The 18,950-nt window shown below is 40.5% G+C and overlaps 2 protein-coding genes and 1 non-coding gene across 4 annotated transcripts; all 3 read right to left on the bottom strand.

Moving 5' to 3' along the window:
• Positions 1-8,540: 8,540 nt before the first annotated feature.
• On the bottom strand, positions 8,541-11,330 carry LOC122400087 (protein l(2)37Cc). 2 transcript variants are annotated; one of them, XM_043401315.1, is made up of 4 exons: positions 11,244-11,330; positions 10,792-10,891; positions 10,130-10,551; positions 8,541-10,056 (listed from the first exon to the last, which is right to left on the bottom strand). In XM_043401315.1, the coding sequence occupies exons 2-4, from the start codon at positions 10,874-10,876 to the stop codon at positions 9,748-9,750; spliced, it is 816 nt and encodes a 271-aa protein (XP_043257250.1). In that variant the 5' UTR covers positions 10,877-10,891; positions 11,244-11,330; the 3' UTR covers positions 8,541-9,747. The 2 variants fall into 2 exon arrangements, with proteins under 2 accessions (XP_043257250.1, XP_043257251.1); XM_043401316.1 differs by lacking the exon at positions 11,244-11,330 and adding an exon at positions 10,959-11,037.
• Positions 11,331-11,540: 210 nt separating this feature from the next.
• Positions 11,541-11,614, bottom strand: Trnan-guu. Its single transcript has one exon. It is a non-coding gene; the product is annotated as a tRNA-Asn (tRNA).
• Positions 11,615-12,907: 1,293 nt separating this feature from the next.
• LOC122400257 (vitellogenin-2-like) lies at positions 12,908-18,742 on the bottom strand. The gene is made up of 16 exons (XM_043401611.1): positions 18,727-18,742; positions 18,584-18,625; positions 18,203-18,504; positions 17,992-18,132; positions 17,745-17,924; positions 17,532-17,674; positions 17,107-17,475; positions 16,714-17,033; positions 16,032-16,651; positions 15,065-15,957; positions 14,855-14,987; positions 14,567-14,794; positions 14,153-14,503; positions 13,776-14,058; positions 13,201-13,501; positions 12,908-13,088 (listed from the first exon to the last, which is right to left on the bottom strand). Exons 1-16 carry the CDS (start codon positions 18,740-18,742, stop codon positions 12,908-12,910), a joined length of 4,503 nt encoding a protein of 1,500 aa, XP_043257546.1.
• Positions 18,743-18,950: the final 208 nt, after the last annotated feature.

Here is an 18,950-nt window from a genome sequence, read left to right as displayed (position 1 = left end):
AAAGATGGACCTGGAGACGCGAACCACCTGGATCAACGTACAAGAAACAAATTAGACGATGGCATCTAATTTTATTAAGAAATAATGCAGTTTCTTCGTAAGTTTAAACAAGCTTGATACATGTCGATGTAATTATTTGAAAATTTTTTCGTTGATACATCATTTTTTAAAAAAGGAAAAAGCTTTGAAGGAAAGTTCATTTCCATTTACCAATTTGATCAAAACCAGTATTAAGTAAAATAATTCAAGAGAGTCCACTTAAGGGTTGAATTTATCGCAGAGAAAATTCATGTTTTTGATCAAAACAAAGAGTTTCGGATCTAAGAGTTTCATCTTCTTTTCTCTTGCTTTGTTCTTTGATGTAAACAACATGGTTGACGTAAAATAATTCAGTCGAGATTGAGAATCCACTTAAGGGTTAAATTTATTGCAGAAAGAATCGATGTTTTCGACTAAAACAAAGGGTTTCAGATCATCTTCTTTTCTCTTGCTTTGTTCTTTGATGTAAACAACATGGTTAACGTAAAATAATTCAGTCGAGATTGAGAGTCCACTTAACCCCTTAACGCTCATATTTTTCGGGTCAACCAAGAACGATCAGTTTTCTTTACTGGATTTGTTTCTAAAAATGCGGTTTCTGTTAATTACAATGTTGTATCCAACGTATAATTTGAAGGAAAACAAATATTATCATCCCTTAAACCATTAGAGTAAACAAATATCGTTTTTCAAAGCAGTCAGACTCGGGCATGAACGTTAGGGGGTTAAGGGTTGAATTTATTGCAGAGAAAATCCATGTTTTCGACCAAAACAAAGGGTTTCGGATCATCTTCTTTTCTCTTGCTTTGTTCTTTGATGTAAACAACATGGTTAACGTAAAATAATTCAGTCGAGATTGGGAGACCACTTAAGGGTTGAATTTATTGCAGAAAAAATCCATGTTTTCGACCAAATCAAAGGATTTCAGATCATCTGCTTTTCTTTTGCTTTGTTCTTTGATGTAAACAACATGGTTGACGTACAAGGAGTAAATTAGAGATAACTTTTCGATCCCTAATAAGGAATTTTCATTTATTGCGTTTCGAGAATTAACAAGCTACCGATTGGTATTGCTACATTCTCGTTACGAGCGTATAGAGAATGTCACAGGGATAAGAGAAAGTCGAGAAGCGAAATTTCGAGAAACTGATTCTCTCTGCCTTTTAAGGGGATATTGCCCAAAATGTTGCAGCCATCACGCGAATTTTCGTTACTGGGAATCACGCGCGCGAAGAGATAAGTAATTCGGCTAACACGCAGCTTTGCACGTCACGAATAATGGGAAAAGGGCTCGCGAAACGAAAAGAAGGGAACCGCCGAAGGTCCGCGGTCGCTGCAACTCCGCCGCAAAATTGTTTCCAGGTACGGGAACGAGCAAAGATGGTCAATTACAAACACAGCAGAATATTCTTTGTACGCGCCTCCGTTACCCAAATGGTCCGCCATCGGAATATTCTAATAACTTCCGTTCTGCCATTATCCGAACATGGTATGTCGTCATAAAGTAGGGTAAGACTCTTAACCAGAATTATAAAAATTTTATTCGAGATCAACGAACAGAAACTTTTAGATTCGTTCGTAAACTATTTATGTTTCGTATGGGAATACATCCATAAATTGGAATCTACAAACGAATGTTTTAAGCTGACATTCAATCAAGCTAAGGCTAAATTGAATTTTAGATTTTTAATTTTATTAAATGTTAATATGAAATAGAGTGCGTGTAATTAATGCTGTTCGAATATTTCTATGACACAGTTTTAGTACATCGTTGCAATAAATGTTTAGTAACTTCTACAAATGTTGAATTCCGTACAGTAATTAATTTCAACAAAATCAATACGAAAGAAATGAATCAAGAACAAATATCATTGAAAATAAATTGTTTATTTATATTTTATAAAAGATAAAGAAACGACTGAAAGTGAAAGAAAAATTATTATAATTTAAAAGTTATAAAATTACAAGCGTACGAATAGTTGTTACATTTTCGACCACGCTCAAGACTTCTGTTAATATTTTCATAGGAAATACAAAGGAACAATTTAGTTTTATTCGTTCTTGGGATTTTCAAGAATACGTATGTATGCATTTTTCTCGTAATAAACAAAGTTCTACAAAGTTTCTGTTAAAACTGACTGCTGGTACGGCTACTTCTTACACCAACTGTGTTTTACAGTAGCTACAATGTTACTTTCAGAATGTAAATTTAACGCTAGAATGGATAATGGAGGTTCTACCAGAGTGTCCCGGTGCATCTAAAAATTGGCATCGTTTCCAACAGACGACGGACGCGTTCCGTTCCAGTTTCGTCGCGGTAGTCCGTACGATGATCGTTGGATAACGGTGACCCTGAAGGCGGCAGCGGGTAACCCCATAGCCGTGAACCTTCTTTTCTTGTGCGCCGTTGACAATAGAAATCCACGATCGTCTCGCGGGGGTCTGCACGCGATGACCTCCGCGTTTCCTCAGGACGCACGAGGAGGAAACGTTTCTAACGGGAGCGTGGCCCCGTCTTTCTGGCCAAAGGCCTCGCCCTTTTGTTCCGCGGCAGGCAATTCCACCTAGACGAAATTGGGATGTCAAGACACGCGAAAGAAATCGCGAAGGAACACGGTCAATAAAGTCGCCAACTTTTTTCACCGCTGTTCCACGTTACGTTTTCTCGCAAGGAAAAGACACGTACTGCCCGACCTCGATCGAACTTCCCCTATTAGATACTCGACACTTTTTAAGACATAAATAATTAAAGTGCTACATATAAATTGGCTCTGTATGTCCCCGTTCACAGGACGAATCGTAATGTCAATTCGGTTCGTAAACTTTAGTCTATTGGAGTTTATCGATGTTGCAATACTGTAGCAATTAGGAGAATTGCCTACGCCAAGATCTAACGATGTTCACACAGTACGGTAAATCGTCGATAAGTGTTACGAGTCCGTCTGAATTCTACTGGATTAAATTGTTTGTAAATGTTGTGCAGTCTACACCAGGCCGCGACATTTATAAATGATTCACTGTGGTATGTGTCGTTCATCAGACCCCGGTGAAGGCAATTCTCCTAATTGCTTCGGTATTGCGACATCGATAAACTTTCGTCATAACGAATTCGAGGTAAAACACCACAAATTCAAATGATAAATAAAACGTGTAAAAAATAAATTTTTTAATATTTCACGATACGCAAACAAAAAATAATACCTATCTGATACATATTTTGTTACAAAAACTTATGAACTGAATTAATATTGAATTTCACACTACATTATTTATTATTTAGTTATACAGAGCTAATTTATAATTATAAGGGTGCTTAAATGACGCCATCTTGACTCTAACTTAAAATGAAAGGCCTGACTCACTGACTCATCAACGCCCAGGCTAAGCCCTTGGACATAAAAAGCTGAAATTTTGCACAGGGGTCTTTTTTATGATATGTACAGGGAATAAGAAAGGATATTCCGAAATTCAACCCCTAAGGAGGTGCAAAAGGGGTTGCAATATGGGACATATTTTGTTCGTGGTCGGATTTACCTGATACTTGGTCCAAATGCTCATTGATACACTTATTTCGGTTTAAAGTTGCCTTTTTTATATATTTTGGTGTAAATACGCGTAAATATCGGTATGGGTGTCGTTTTGGGACGTTAACTACTAAACTGGTATCAATTCTGAAATCTAAGATGGCGACATGACATAAAACGAAAACTCTATAGAGGTGGGGACTTAAAAGGTTTTATGGAGAAACAATATCAATTCTCGAGGAAACTAAACGGTTTCCTATTAAGCCTTGGGCAAAAGCTAGTAGTCAATAGAACCGTCGGAAAAGATCGGATATAATCGTACACGGTCGTTGAGGAAGATCAAGAAGGATTCCAAGCTATATACTATGTTAACAAATCATGAAACGTGAGAAAATAGAAGTACGAAGTTACTAATCTGTTTGCACTGTCCTATTTTATAATTCCGCATATTAGCCTTTTTACGAGGTTAAGGGTAAATTGGTTGCCTTTCGACAGGGTACTATATCGGTCTGATACACTATGGGGGTCGCGAAAGGGATGAATCGACGGTCACGTGTATTCGAAACGGCACAGTCCCGAGATTAGAGGCCGGCTCGAAGGTTGGCCTCGATGTAAATCAATCTGCCCGTAGAACTTCCCCCGAGGGTTTCGAACGAACCGTTCGGTTCTACGGCGGAAAGGTGAATGGCAGAAACGTGGCGCGATGTCGAACGCTCGGGCTCGGGGGGCCTTCTTCTTGTTGCTCGCGCGCGATCGGTCCGGGTACCGCGATTTCGGAACCAGGACCGTAAATAAGACGAAAACAAAGTCGGCGAAGCGTGAATGGCGGGACTACCGTTGACCGTGCACCAACTAGAAGACGATCAGCGACAAAAATCAAGCCGGCTGCATTTATTGAAAATTACTGCTCGCGTGCGAGCTGCTCGGCCGCTAGAACGGAACAGGGAGGATGAAAAAGGTGCAGCGGGGCATTCTTCGCGATTATGCTAACCGAGCGGCGCTTGCCTTAATGAGTCCAAACACTTTAAAGCGCAATATCTTCACACCGCGGCCATCCGGTGCCCCGGATCTAGCCCGCGGGCGCTAACCGAAAATTCGCCGGGGAACCGAACCGTTGCGTCGAAACGAGCCGGGAAAAATAATACGACCTTCGTGCTTCAACTATAGTTTCGACTGTTCGAATATTTTACGCTTACTCGAGTACCACGAGTAAATTTCTGACTTATTAGTTTGCTGAATTTCGAACAGAGGAAGGGTCAAATGTCTGTAGCTTGTTACATCCGCGAGAATCTGAATTTGTCTATGGTACAACGCATGTTAATCGACGATACAATTATCCGGGATTTTCTTTCTACCGTTCTTGCAAATGACAATGTCTATTCCATGCACGAGTTGCCATCGAAACGAGCAATCAGCGAAATGGTACAAAAGAAAATACGAAGCACGACCGTTTAGCGTCGCGACGCATCCAATTTTCCGGGCTGTAATTCGGACGATGGTCAACCCGTTTCGTTGCATGCCCCGGAGTCTCGTGATCTCCGTGGCGAAAAGAGGGACGGAATTGCGAACGGGGGATGTTTTCGTTTCCACGTTTTCCGCCTTAATTAATAACGTGTACGTTTATGCGATCACCGCAATTTATTACACTGGCCACTTCAAAGCGACCATTCCTCTTGAAACGAACGAACAAAGCTCCCGGGACGGCCATTAATTATGTTCCCAATTATCGTACCCACGGCGGTCACGATGCAACGCTCGTTCACTTTTCTCCAAACTGTTGCAAAGTTGGCTTGTTCGAAAGTTAATTGCAACAAATTGATATTAGCTAACGAGCAACAGTCTCCAAATGTCGATCGTCGATTCTTACAGATCGCAATTTTATTGTCTTTTCAAACAATAAAAGTGAAAACTAATTACTACTTTTCTGGAAACAAAATAAATTCCAAGGTGCGAACTACTGAATCCATCGCGATAGTTATTACACACAGTTAACGATGGAAATATTCAACTTTAAAAAAATGAACAAAAGGGAGAACTTATCGGAAAAATTAGTTCGATATTCGAAAAAAAAACGACTACCCCCTTAAGCAACAGGTTGAAACGTCGACAGCCATTCTGCTGTAAGTAATCATTACATTGTCTTTAAAGGTCTCAACCTATCGATTTATGGAAACATTCTCTCTTTGCTTCCTTCGAACCCTCAACTTCGCGTAACTGGCGATTGTGCTTAAGGATCTCGTCTCGAGAATTCTCGAGGTCTTTTAATCAATTTTAACTCCCGTTCCTCAAGAATATAATCTTCAACGAACAACTTTCAAAATATATAAAATACATAAGACGTTATTTTCGTTGCTCGGGGCGAAGCAAAGAAGGATTTGGTAGTTCTCGAACCTCTTTAGTCTAAAAATTTTTGGAAAACGCTACGGCTAGGTGTAACCCCTTAATCGCGGGCAACTACCGAAACCTGAAATCTTAAACGTTGCGGATCTCCGGAATTCTAAAGGCTACGAAGCGATGAAAAGAGACCGCCGCTTTAGGCGGTCGCGTCTCCGAGGACGACCATCGGGCATATGCGGCTCGCGTGCGTCGTCGCAACCGTAGGGATCGCAGTAACAGGTGCAGATGCAGAGGAAGCGATCGTTAGCCCGACAGCTCCGCGGTGCATGTGCGACTATTATGATTTCTTTCGTAATTAGTCTCCCTCCTCTGTCTCTCTCCCTCTCTACGTCTCCCGTACGCGTATTCGGGTGTGTACCTATTATTTATTTCGTTGCATGCATGCACAGCCCGGGGAACATGTGCCGCCTTTGTCGTTTACGTTCCTCCCCGTGCTGTTTCCGAGGGCATCGTCGGTAATGACGACGACGACCTTGAACTTCTCATCGATGACGCTTCTGCGTCGCGCGTGCCTCCTTCGTCGTAGCTCGTGAAAAACGAGCGATCTGGCTTCACGTGCACCGCGAAAATTTCATGCGCCCCTCCATCCCCCCCTCTAACCACACTTTAGGTCATAAACACGCTGTTCACGATGACGAAACAATTTGCATGTTCGCGTCACTGTTTCAGTCGGTTAATTGCTTTTTTTTATTTACTGACAATTTTAACGAGAACAATGAATGTATATCTTTGGGGCACACAGGGATTAAAAGTGTCCCGCCTTTTTGATGCACCTGTGATGCATGATGGGACATTTTTAGTCCCACCTCGAAATATTGCGATAGATGCATGCGCATAGTTTTATATTTCGTCTTATTTACGTAAAGCAATTGGTAACATCTTCGACAAATGTTACAAATGTATTCACTCGTGTTGGCAACGTTCAACATGACAATACAGGTTCGTCGATTGTTGCAAGCGGAAGGTTTATTGCGACGATCTTTTTTTATGTTTTTACATTATGCGATACCTTTATTAATAAAAATAATTTTCTTTAATTTAAAACGCAATAAAGTTTCTATGCAACATGGGTCTATTTTATTTATCTGAAATCCTGTGCCACAAAAAATTATATTAGTATATCAACTGTAATATCATCATTACAAGTACTACACGGCTAGTCATCTCTGATTTCGAATATATATTTTCTACAATGAATGTATACAAATTATAAACAATTAAAGACACCAACTTACTGTTTATCAACCAGGGGTTTCATTGCTGAATAAATATAATTCTGTTTCGTCAATGCACCGTGCACCTAATTGTATTTTATGAAAAGAAAAATTAAATAAAATTAGCTTGGCAGGAACGAACCCTGCACAAATCCGTATTCTTCAATTAATATGAAAAAAATGTCGCAATTTTTGCCCTTTAAACCAAAAACTACACCCTTGAAATATTAAGACATAGAATATGAGATACAATTGGCTAAAAAATCACCTTCCTGGTCGCCTGCTGGTTCTCTCCTTGTAACACGACTTGTATCTGACAATTCGAAGACTCGTCGATAGCATTGGATCCATTGTTGCTCATCGAAACAGCGCAACGCTTGAGTTATGGGATAGACCCAAGATTCCGTGAGGTATATATCCGAGAAAGCGTCTTGCCAAGGGATTTCGCCGAGGGTTGGCTGTTTGCGCCTCTCGACAAATAAGGGGAAGTCGTTATCCCTTGGATGGGAGGAGTAATTAACTGCTTCTACCTCCTTTCTGTCCGCTCCACCTCTCAACCAGCATCCTTCCTTTCCGGCTTCGGCTTCTACTCGAAGGAGCAGACTTAAGGAGGCCCGCTTAGGCTTTCACGGGGTCGTGTCTTCATTATTCACGCTAATCTGCTTTCGCCTCGCGCTCCGACCGCCTCGATCTCACCCCTTCTGCTCCTCCAGTCTGTGAGCTCTCTCGGTTAGTTTATAATTTAATGAAAATTATACCTGTACGATCTATCATGGAAAACGATCCTTTACTATCATTTTTTTTTTTTCTAATCTTTCTTCCCCTCTAGAGTCCTACCAAGCGAAACGAATTCTAAAAAAAATTACACAATTATTTGCAGACTATCGTTATCACGTATAATACGGCGGAACAAATACAATAGAAATTCCAATGGCAAGAAAAACACTGGAAGCTGTCGTGAACCATCGAATTATTTCAATTCCACGTGCTAGTTTAAATCACGAGATAAAGTATAAATTTTTATTTTACGAGGTGGTTCAAGTTAGCAACGTGTATTTCCAATTTTCATTGCAGACCACCTTCGGAAGAAACCCCACGGCGCTCACCAAATTATGATGGATTGTTTTCTCTATCAACCGGGAACGCCGACAAACACGGGACCCACGGCACCCCGGCTGAGATAATCTTTCACCAATTTTGAGTCGCTGATTGATCATCGCGATCTATCGAATTCATGCGAACGAATCGCCGCGATGAAACCTCGATGTACATCTCGTTCGTGTTCGTGTAAACGAGAAAAAGAAATTTAAACCGTTGCACAACATAAGGCGAACAAATCAAATAAAATGTTTTAAAACATTCCGTTCTAAAAAATAATATTTAAATTGGGAAGTCTTTACAGCAATGATTGCTAACATTATTCACAGATACAATGTCTGCTTGTATACATAGTTACTACGTTGAAAACACGTACGTATCACCGTGCTTAATGTAACAATTCAAAATGAATCTGCATGTTAAAAATATGCGTTGCATTATTGATTTTGCATTACAAAATGTTTTTACAATCCATGGTTGCATACGAGACATTACTTTTTTCTTATTTCTGCTATATATAGTATCTGAGATGTTTACAGATTTAATAGCGCGTCAACGTTAAAATTCATACATGATGTAACGTAAACCGTAACAAAACACATAGAAATCTTCTTAAAATGGAGTTACTTTTACTTTATACTGGAATAAATAAATCTGTTATTGCCCGCTACTTCGTATGAATGCTCACATCGAGGTAAGGGGCCAAAAATAGTATCAACAACCATCACTTTTATATAGCAGATCACACACATTAAACTTTGTGTTATTGAATCTCGCATTTTAAATCGATCAATCAAGTACTATCTAAATGAAAATGACGTAAAACTACGATCCTGAAAGTGTAGAATAAATTGTTCAAAATTGTTTGCGTACAGTAAAAAGTACAGGAACGTATACAAAATGAGATATTCTTCCGAATGACACCCACGGCCGATCGACATGAAATTTGAAGAAGATTGGGAGAGGGGGAAATAAGTCCCAAAGATAAAACTTTAGCTTCGAGAATTAAATAGTTCCCAAAATATTAACAAAGTAATGTTGGAAATTGTGTTTTTATTTTGTTGATCGGAACCTAATCTAGATACGTATAGTGACGAAATAAAAAATAGCCAAAACTAACCTAGTATCTCAGAAGCTATTAAATTCCCGAAGCTAAAATTTTATATTTGGAATCTATTCCTCCTCCCCTCCAACCCCAACTTTCATATCGATCGGCCGCGGGCTGTCATTCGGAACAGCCAAAAAATGTAAATCTTGAACTGAAATATAAATGCTATGAACTGTTTAGAGTAAGGCATTTAAAACGAGTTATCTGGGTGACCTCTTTCAAATGCTCCATCCTGTATATTCCTGGCAAACACTTTCAGGATGCTTCGAATAGCATCTACATCTCATACACCATTATAGCATAAAAATGCATTTGTTATGATATAAATGCACAACTTAAGTATACAATTTGTTTCCAGTCTATCTCTTTATTGCGGTAAGTTTAGTAAAACGTTTTGACCCGGTGGCAAATAGGCAACTTGGCGAGATTTAGATAAATTATGAGCTATATCTTCTGCAGCTTCGATTCTTCTTAGTTCAACTAAACCGTCACCAGCTTCGCCAAGAGACTTTGCAATTAAACTAGCAGCCTGTGCGTCACCTTCCGCAGTAATTACAGCTGCCCTTTTCTGCTGTTCTGCTTTTTCTACTAAGAACCGTGCCTTCTCTGCGTCTTGCTGCGCTACCTGCTTCAACTCTACGGCTTGCGTGAATTCTTTTCCAAAGGTTAAATGCGTCTGAAAGAGCATTCCAAAGTTAATATAAAATATAATTATGATATAGAGAAATCAAAACGATTAAGATACTTACAATAGAAATATCATCTAAAATTAATCCAAACTGTGAAGCTCTGTCCGTTAAATCTTCGCTAACTTTCTGAGACACAATCTCTCTTTGTGTGATCAATTCTCCTGCATCAAACTGAGCAACTACTGCTTTCAATACTTCGGTAGTAATAGATGGTAGTACTCTGTCATCGTAATCTATACCAAGAATAGTATAGATCTTTGGCAAAGTATCTGGTACTGGCCTAAAGAGGATACGAAGCGTGATGTTTACATTTTGCAGATCTTTGCTTCCAGTAACGACAGGTACGTTTCTTGGCCTAGATCGAATATCAAATATGATAGGTTTCTGTACCCAAGGAACATAGAAATGTGTTCCTTCTCCTACAACGTGACTCTTTATACCCGCAAATCTGTCGAAGATAACAGCTCTATGACCTCCATCCACTAGAAAATTGAAAACACATATTTCTTTGAGAAAATCGTACATAAGTGTTGTCTCGCTTCATAATGTGAAATTCTTTTTGATTTCGCTTACACGCGAGCGGTTTCAGAAGGAGGAAGAAGTCTACTTTTTACAAACACCAAAAACATAATTCTTTTCAGAGTTTTAACTATTGCGCTAAGTCGTTAATATTCGGGACGCAACAACAGATATTCTGACATGCAAAAAAGAAGAAAACTAACCATTATAAAGAGCTGAGTTAACAGCAGCTCCAACTACAGCCAAGCCTGCACCAAATTGTCCTAGTCTATTGAAAAACTGTAGCATTTTGTAATGCGATACCTGAAAGAATGTACAACATCTTACTGCCAAAGAAATATACTCGTAATTATGAAGAAGTAATCCTAACCTAGAACTCTAAAGAATTACAACTCGAATTACACGTTAAGTAGTTATAGCGGAAGTTTGATTTCTATTAGTTTATAATAATAAGAAACGCTTGAAACACACAAACTGTCCGAATCGAATTAATTTAAAGAACTTAGATATTTAAAAATGTTTAAAGAGACCGGGCCAGAGAAACTTTTTCGATTAATTGAACGTTTTAAACGATATGTTCATACTACCAACGATTCACAATACTATCAAAATTAAGAATAATCAACGTCTTTATGTCGTCGTAATTAATCCTTACGTAATAAATTCTATCTTTGAAGTTGGGATTATAACTTTTCTTCTCGTGTGGCGTACATGCGTTGATAAAAGGAAGATGGTGTCGAACGAGAAGGAAATCAATGGAGGCGCTCCTTTCGATCGTTCGTTGCGTGGCAAATTTGAATGTGCTTACTATCAATAACAGAAATTCGTTTGAATAATGAACATAAACGTGACAGTTTTAATGATGAAAAAATATAATATGCCAGCTTTTAAACGAACCAAGTGCAACTTCGATAAGATTTTAATGTATAGTAAATGAAAAAAAAAAAAGAACCGCCCCCGGGTGGGCTCGAACCACCAACCTTTCGGTTAACAGCCGAACGCGCTAGCCGATTGCGCCACGGAGGCGACTTGTTCAACTGACTTCATTATACAATATATAACAGTAACAGCCTAATCTTGTTATGATAACTATCATATATGATTAATTATAAATACTCAAAAATCGCATCTTCTATTAAAATGATATTTTGTATATTTATATAATTTAAATACAATAGTAGATGGTACGGTTATGTTATGAATAGTATCTTTTTAAAAAAATATGTTTATACTAAATTAATATCTTTTCTTTTTATATAAATATATATATTTTTCTATTAATTACTGGTAGAAATTGAAGCATTAACTGAAAATAAATCTCTGCATTAATTTATTTAAGTGTATTCGTTAATTATAAGCGATACTTAGATTTAATAAATTGGAGAAGTATAGGGGAGTCCCAGCAAGAGTCCAAACGAGCCACATGCGTGAACTTACTTTATTAATGCAAAAATTGTTTCATTATTATTCGGGTTTAAAATGTTGTAATAATACGGATGGAAGAATGTATGGTGTAGAACATAAATGCAAGGTACTTGATAATTTGTATGAAAAACCTTTGTTTATCTGCAATATTACACCCTTATATTATTACCAAAGATACACAATTATGATTTTGTCATTCTTACGAGGGAACATACCCAAGCCGGAAATTCAACAAATTTTGAAACTTTGGGGATATTATAATTTATAAAAATATATATCATGTAATATATAAATGTAAATAATTTGAATATTTATTTTTGCCTGCATATAAAAAGAATATTTTGAAAGTATTGTTAAGGGAAAATATTACAGCAATATATTTAAAATATACTATTTGCAAGGCTACATTTCACGGTAACATTACTTCAACGTTTTTGTAATATCGTGAATACGACGATTGAAATTTTGCTACAATATTCATAGAATATGCTATATACTACACACGTTTCGAAATAGTATTTGTTTCATAATTACTAAAATATTTTTAGAATAGTTTCAATGCAATATTACACAGACATATTGCTGTAATATTGTAAATACGCTATTATAACTGCAACATTGCAGCAATATTTCAATAATGTTCGGTGTCGATAGTACAATTGCAGCTGCAATGGTATAACAATATTTCTGTAATATTCTTCACCATAAGCGCATAATATGTGTTACGAATATATTGATGTTATATTGCAAATGTAACTGTATTAACGAAACAACATTCCTGCAATGTTTTGCGCTTTATGAAAAACTAATGAACACCTATAACTTTGATGAACTTCCGCTCGATACACTTTACAAGATGGCTATAATGTTCACATTGGCGGTCGCCTTGATACTTCAATGGCCCAAAGGAGTATGAACTTTTGGAATTTCGGGATTGTTCATGGATCCACATAAACCGTATATAGAACCCCGAAGTTCAGTAGTTACTAATACGGTCACACTGTTTGGCGTGTAAAAGATGCTCAATGGTGCCCATTTTGATTGTATAATCAAATGACCATAATTCGAGGTCAACCTGAAAAATGGAACACACATTTTTGTCATATTTATATACTTTTCAAAGAAACCCATAGAAAATTATGTTTTTCTTTGTAAAATATACAGTGAAAGAAAAACGATAAACTTACTTCATAAAGTAGGTCTCCATATCACCCTTAGGTACTAAAATACCATTTGCGTAATTATTTATTTGTACGTCGTCGACCTTGACTATCACCTTCGAATCAGCGGGTTCGATTTCTATTTTATGTTTTCGAATTTTACACAACATGGCCAATCTGTCGTTTGGCAGTCCTTTCACAGAAACTTTAAATATGTTTTCGGTGTCGCTTTCGTGACCAGACAAAACTGTCCAAGCGTTGGGAACCTTATCTCGAATAATGGAATTGTTGAAAGCTACTCGAACTCGAGAGTAGACTGTGCATTGCTCTGCAAAAAGCACGATATTGATATTAATAAAACAACGCTTCTAACTTGAAAAGGCGATGAATATCAATTTTATAAATAATCACTAGAGTTTAGCTTCGATAGTTGCAGGACGAAACTACGTGCGATTATCGAGGTAATCGATCTAATAAGAACTGGATAAACATACACAGTGTGCCCTTTCGTGTCGCGTGTAATTTCGTAAACGAACATTGTTTATTAACAAAACGCAAGTATCGAAGTCGCACCATTATAAATTTAATAATTGCAATCTTACTGCTTGTATCGTCAACGTATTGCGTCAACATGGGCATAGGAAGATTAACGTTGTCCATTAACTTATTCCAAACCGTGTCACCGAACGGCAGTTGAAGTATATGGTAGCTATGCGTCGAGCGTAGAGTGACCAGGTCAACCGTGGGTGTCTCGGTTGAATAGTCCAAGTGCACTTTTACGTTTCCAGGCGACGTGAGTTCTCCAGTATAATCCATATGATCGATGTAAAAAGCTCGCATTAAACTTTGCATCACGTTTGTGTCTCTTGTCACGAACGAAGGGACCTGCGAGAGAAAAATTAAAACCGGTACGAATATAAAACAATTCCAAAAAAAAAGACACGACCAGTTTCGATTCGCGCCATAAATAAAAATTCACCTTCTTCAATTCCATGTTCGCGGTGTATTTCCTCAGAGTTGAGTGAAGCACAGCTTCCCGGATACATTCCCAAGTCTTTGGAACGTGCATCTCCTCGGTATGAAAGTCTGGATCGTTCATCTGATCGCGACAAACCTGGGCAATGTGCTCGTGCTGCGTGTGATCCTTTTGCTCCTGCGACATCTCACCTTTCACGTTCACCGTGACATCCATTTTATCGTGCACACATTTGTTCTCCGTCGTTTCTCCCGCGACGATCGTTACTTTCGTGTGGGTCTCCTTGTCCGTATCGGTAACGCGTAACGGATCGGCGTCGATGTGTGGGTAGTCCTTCTGTCCGTCAATGCATATCTAAAACAGAACAATAATCGATCCAGTCTCTATTTACTCCACGAATTCTTTGATCCTTCGTACCTTCAAATTCTTCTCTCCCGGAATGGTGCGGGTGAACTCAGTATGCATGCGATTGTGTTCGTGTCCTGGTGACATGTGCACGACAACATTCGCGTCCCACTGCACTATGGATACGTTTCTGTCCCCTTTGGTGTCCATGGTCGCACGGATGTCGACCTTCATAGCTTCGAGGGCGTTCAATTTATCTCCGGGGGTATCTCTGATATTAACTTTCGCGGTGCAATCGACCTAGTTTCAAGATTAAAATTAAAGAAAGATGCATTATGCATCGCGTCTTTCCCAACTTACCTGCGAAGCAGGATAGACGACGCTTGGTTCCACTTTGATCAGATTCGAACAACTCGCATGTTGCGACGAGATCATGTCGTTCTTCACCTTCTGACGCAGTCTTATAAGAAGACGTACGTATTTCTGGAAATTCCTTCGTAACGAAAATAAAAGTTTATTGATACATCCAAACATTTTGTACCGTTGATTGCTGTATTATTTCGTACTTACATGGGTTCGCTACGATCGAAAGCGATCGCGTTGTACCAGTCGGCGATAGGCAAGGGAGTAACGTGGCCCTCGCAATTGTATATTCCTAAGTAATATCGAAGCCCGTTATCCTTCAAGTGTACGTCGTGCTCGTGTGTCCTGTTGCTGACGACACCGGTGACGTTCTGAACGTGAGAGCAATCGGGACAGCTTTTCGTCAAAGTGTCCGTTTCGTCCCTCACGGTGACGTAGTTTTTGGCTTGAGTCAATAACCCAATGGTCGAATATTCGTTCATCGGCAGTCTTGGCGTGGTAATCTTAATACTATTCGAAACATTGTTATAAACAATTGTCAGATCGTGCGGTATGACAATGTCCCGTGTTCCTGTTCTGCGTATACCGTGCCAAGTATCGGCGATGGGATTGTAGATCGACATGAAGTACTCCCCGTGCGTCCATTCCTGATACTTCATCTTCAGTTGCATCTTGGTCAGATCCATTTCTTTCGAGCAGACCATGCTCAGTTTCAAAGAGTCGAGGACAGGTGATTTCGTAGCCAAGACAGCCGGTACCCCAAAGTCGGTAGGCACGTGCATCTCGTAGTTGTCGTCGTAATAAACGTTCTGCGCGTTAATTTGTTTACTGTGCTCGGTGATGCACTGCTTCCACCAATTCAGTTTGTCGAAAATCTCCCACCAAGTGTCTTGGTCGTAGTGGAGCACCGTGACAACGTTATCGTTCAAGGTCGTAAGAACCAATTGTATCTTGAAAGGCCCGATTGCCTTGATATTCTTCGCTGTTTCGGTTATCAAGCCCCTCACGTTCTGTTTGATGACACCTTTCACGGCGCTACCGAAAATCTTGTTCATGGTTTCCTTCATCACTCCGGGCAAACCTTCGATGTACCAATGAACCTACGATATAGATAATTCAGTGAAACGCCTGTAGACGATCAAGTCAATGACTGATTGAAATTAGCGATACTTACACCCAATCGACTGACAGGTTTGCGAGCGACGGACGATAAGAGATTGGCCGTGCCAATGTATGGCAGACCGGACTTGCGATCAACGATCAACGAGACCTTTACGGCTTCGCTGTGTCCGTGTGTCTCGTCGAATGAGTCGACGTGGAACTTGGTCGAAAGCGGACCAGGAACGTTTCTCATTCTCGTGAACTTCAATATTTTCCTAGCCAGTTCCTGGACTGGTCTAAAGCACGGATTGGAGGAAGACGCCAGGCCCTTGATCGTTTCTACGTGGTAGTTGTACAGGTCTTCGTTTTTCTCGTATACCATGAACCAGTACACGTCCATGAGACGATTCGTATAAGGCAACTGATGCATCAATACTTCGTAAGCGACGATCCTGACCGGCACTGGAAGAGTGACGTTGCTGAGAACTGGCCAGAGCAAGTCGTGCGCGCGAGTCGGGAACTCAACGGCCACGTCTTTGATGGCCCAAATAGCATATACTCGGTACATATGTGGATTCTCGGATACGACAACATCGCCACGGATGACTGGCTCCAGAAAATCTAGAATCTTCGGCACACCGGTGTTTCTGATGGCCATCAGGTACGTCATCTTCATCTCCTGCGTTGGGCTGTCTGTGGAACGCGTTAAAAATGAATCGTCGCGAAAAGCGTGAAATTTAATAAAATATTCGTACTTTCGAAACCGTAGTTGAAGCGGTTCAAATAAAAGTCCAGGAGAGGGGTGTAGGTGCCGTTCTTGTGAGTTTTATGGACCAGGGTAGAAAAACAAAGTATGCTAGCCTTCCTCACGTCGACGGAAACGGACTCGTCCAGGCCCAGTAACACCTCCATGTCTCTAAGCAGCTGTTCCGACGGATGTTTCACGTTCATCGGAAGCTTGCTGAGCATCGCGACGGCGGTCAAATCGGAAACGGTCTTTCGTTGGATCGCGTTTCGCGTGAAATGACACGCGGCCGTGGTTCCTACGTTCGACACCATTCCGAGGAAAACATTTCTGAGAATCGAACACGAAAAGAATTAGCTTCGGTACGGATTTTTCGACGATCGACGAACACCGATTTACGCACTTCATCGTTACCGCCTTTTTATCTGCGGCGCCCTCGACGTCGTTGAACACTTTAACCAACGATTCAAGACTCATGCGACCCATAGTGTACAGTAGCCTGTTAATCGTTTGACCGTGCTTCCATTCTGGCTGTCTCTGCTCCGTGTGGTTCTCTTTGAGGTAGCTGGCGGCTTCGTCCAACATCTTCTTCACTTTGTCGATATCGTCTTTGGCCTTGATTTGGTGTCGACCTTGGGTATCATCCAAGTCACCGGTGACGTCGTAGTTCGTGGTCGGTTCGGTGAAAGTGATGCGACGATCGATTTGATCGTTCATCGCTTGCACGTCGTGCGTAATCAGATCTTTGATGTCGTCGAAGATCAACGTTTGGCTGCGGAAACAGGCGTTTTACTACGAGCAAGCATTATTTTACCACCGTTAACTTACTTGGTGAGAAGGTAGTGAGCCTCGGCTTTGGCGAGCCAAGGGAAATAGTTGATGACAGAGTGACCGATAAACTTCTTTATTAATATCTCCTGTCCGTGGTGTTCGATCTCGAACACTCGTCTGCTGGCGGTGGTCATGCCGTTCTGGAAATTTATAAAAATTGTTAACGAAACGCTTGAGAAACGAATTCGAAGTACATGGATCGCTCGTTACCTCTTCCGGGATTTGGCACGAGTTGTTGTGCTCGATATTATTGAACGTGAGGTATGAAAATTTGGTGCAGTTCAACGGTTCGTGTATTTTCGTGACCACCAACTCGTTAGTGTCCACCGAAGAATCTTGGATCTTGGGATGAACGTTGTAGGACACGTCGCACCAGCCATGGATGGTTTCCTAGTGGTAACAACCAAAGAGAACATTAACCAATATCTCCGGGATGTTCCCATCAGTCGTTACCTACCTCGCGGTTTATGAAACTATGCGATTTCACCGGGCTCTGGGCGAAGATGTGAACCATATCCAGCTGAAGCATAGAGGCGATCGCCCTCTTTATGTTCTTCGACCACTCGCGTTCCGGTCCCACGAATTTCAAACCTACCAACTAAAATGGAAACACGTGTGTGAGTCTGAACCGCTTGGCTCCCATCTTCAACGATCGCTTTGCAACTTACCTGGCCGTGTTCGTTGCAAACGATCACAAAGGGACTTTCGATCGACTTGGCGATCTCGGGAACATGAAGCGACGTAACATTGAGATGCTCGTCGTGTCTAGCTGGTCCATTGTACAGCCTGTGCATTACGTTCGTCAATTCAACATAGTAGGAATTCGGCCAATCCGGATCACCGGCGTAGTGTTTTACGCGAAGACGACAGTCGATGCCGAACACGGACGCGTATTCAGCCGGCATCATCAGTCCGGATTTCACATCGACCGAGTACTTGTAAGTCACCTCTTTTCCATGGGGAACGTAAGCTATAAAGAAAAAGGTAATTTTCACGTTCAAAGATCTTTGAAACTGTAGAGCTCGGAGGAACAGTTTCGATCAACGTACCTGGCACGGCGTGAGCCGCCGCCGCCAAGGACACCAATAACACTGAAAAATAAAAATGTTACGATCAAAGACCCTGTTTTCGAACCATCTCCGCGCGACGTGATGATAAAAAACACGTAATAAGGTTTCGTCTTCTCACTTACCGATTAGGGCATTCATCGTAGCACGGTGCTCGAAGAATGACTGGTCCACTACTAGGCGGCATTCTCCTTTTATAAGGCGAAAAATCGGTGAATCCGGGTGAAATGAGAATGTGCAAGCATAAACGATAACCCCCAACGAGAGGGTGTTACGAACCGGCCGTGCCAGTGTAATCAATGCAAAAGATAACCCGTTCGGGCATCATTGCAACGGCTCATTTTCTTTT

This window comes from Colletes gigas, unplaced genomic scaffold (assembly GCF_013123115.1).
Source record: "Colletes gigas isolate AHSC1104 unplaced genomic scaffold, ASM1312311v1 Colletes_gigas_Sc00016, whole genome shotgun sequence".
Taxonomy (NCBI): Eukaryota; Metazoa; Arthropoda; class Insecta; order Hymenoptera; family Colletidae; genus Colletes; species Colletes gigas.
Note: the sequence above shows the minus strand (reverse complement) of the source record. Positions and strands in the feature narration are given on the sequence as shown.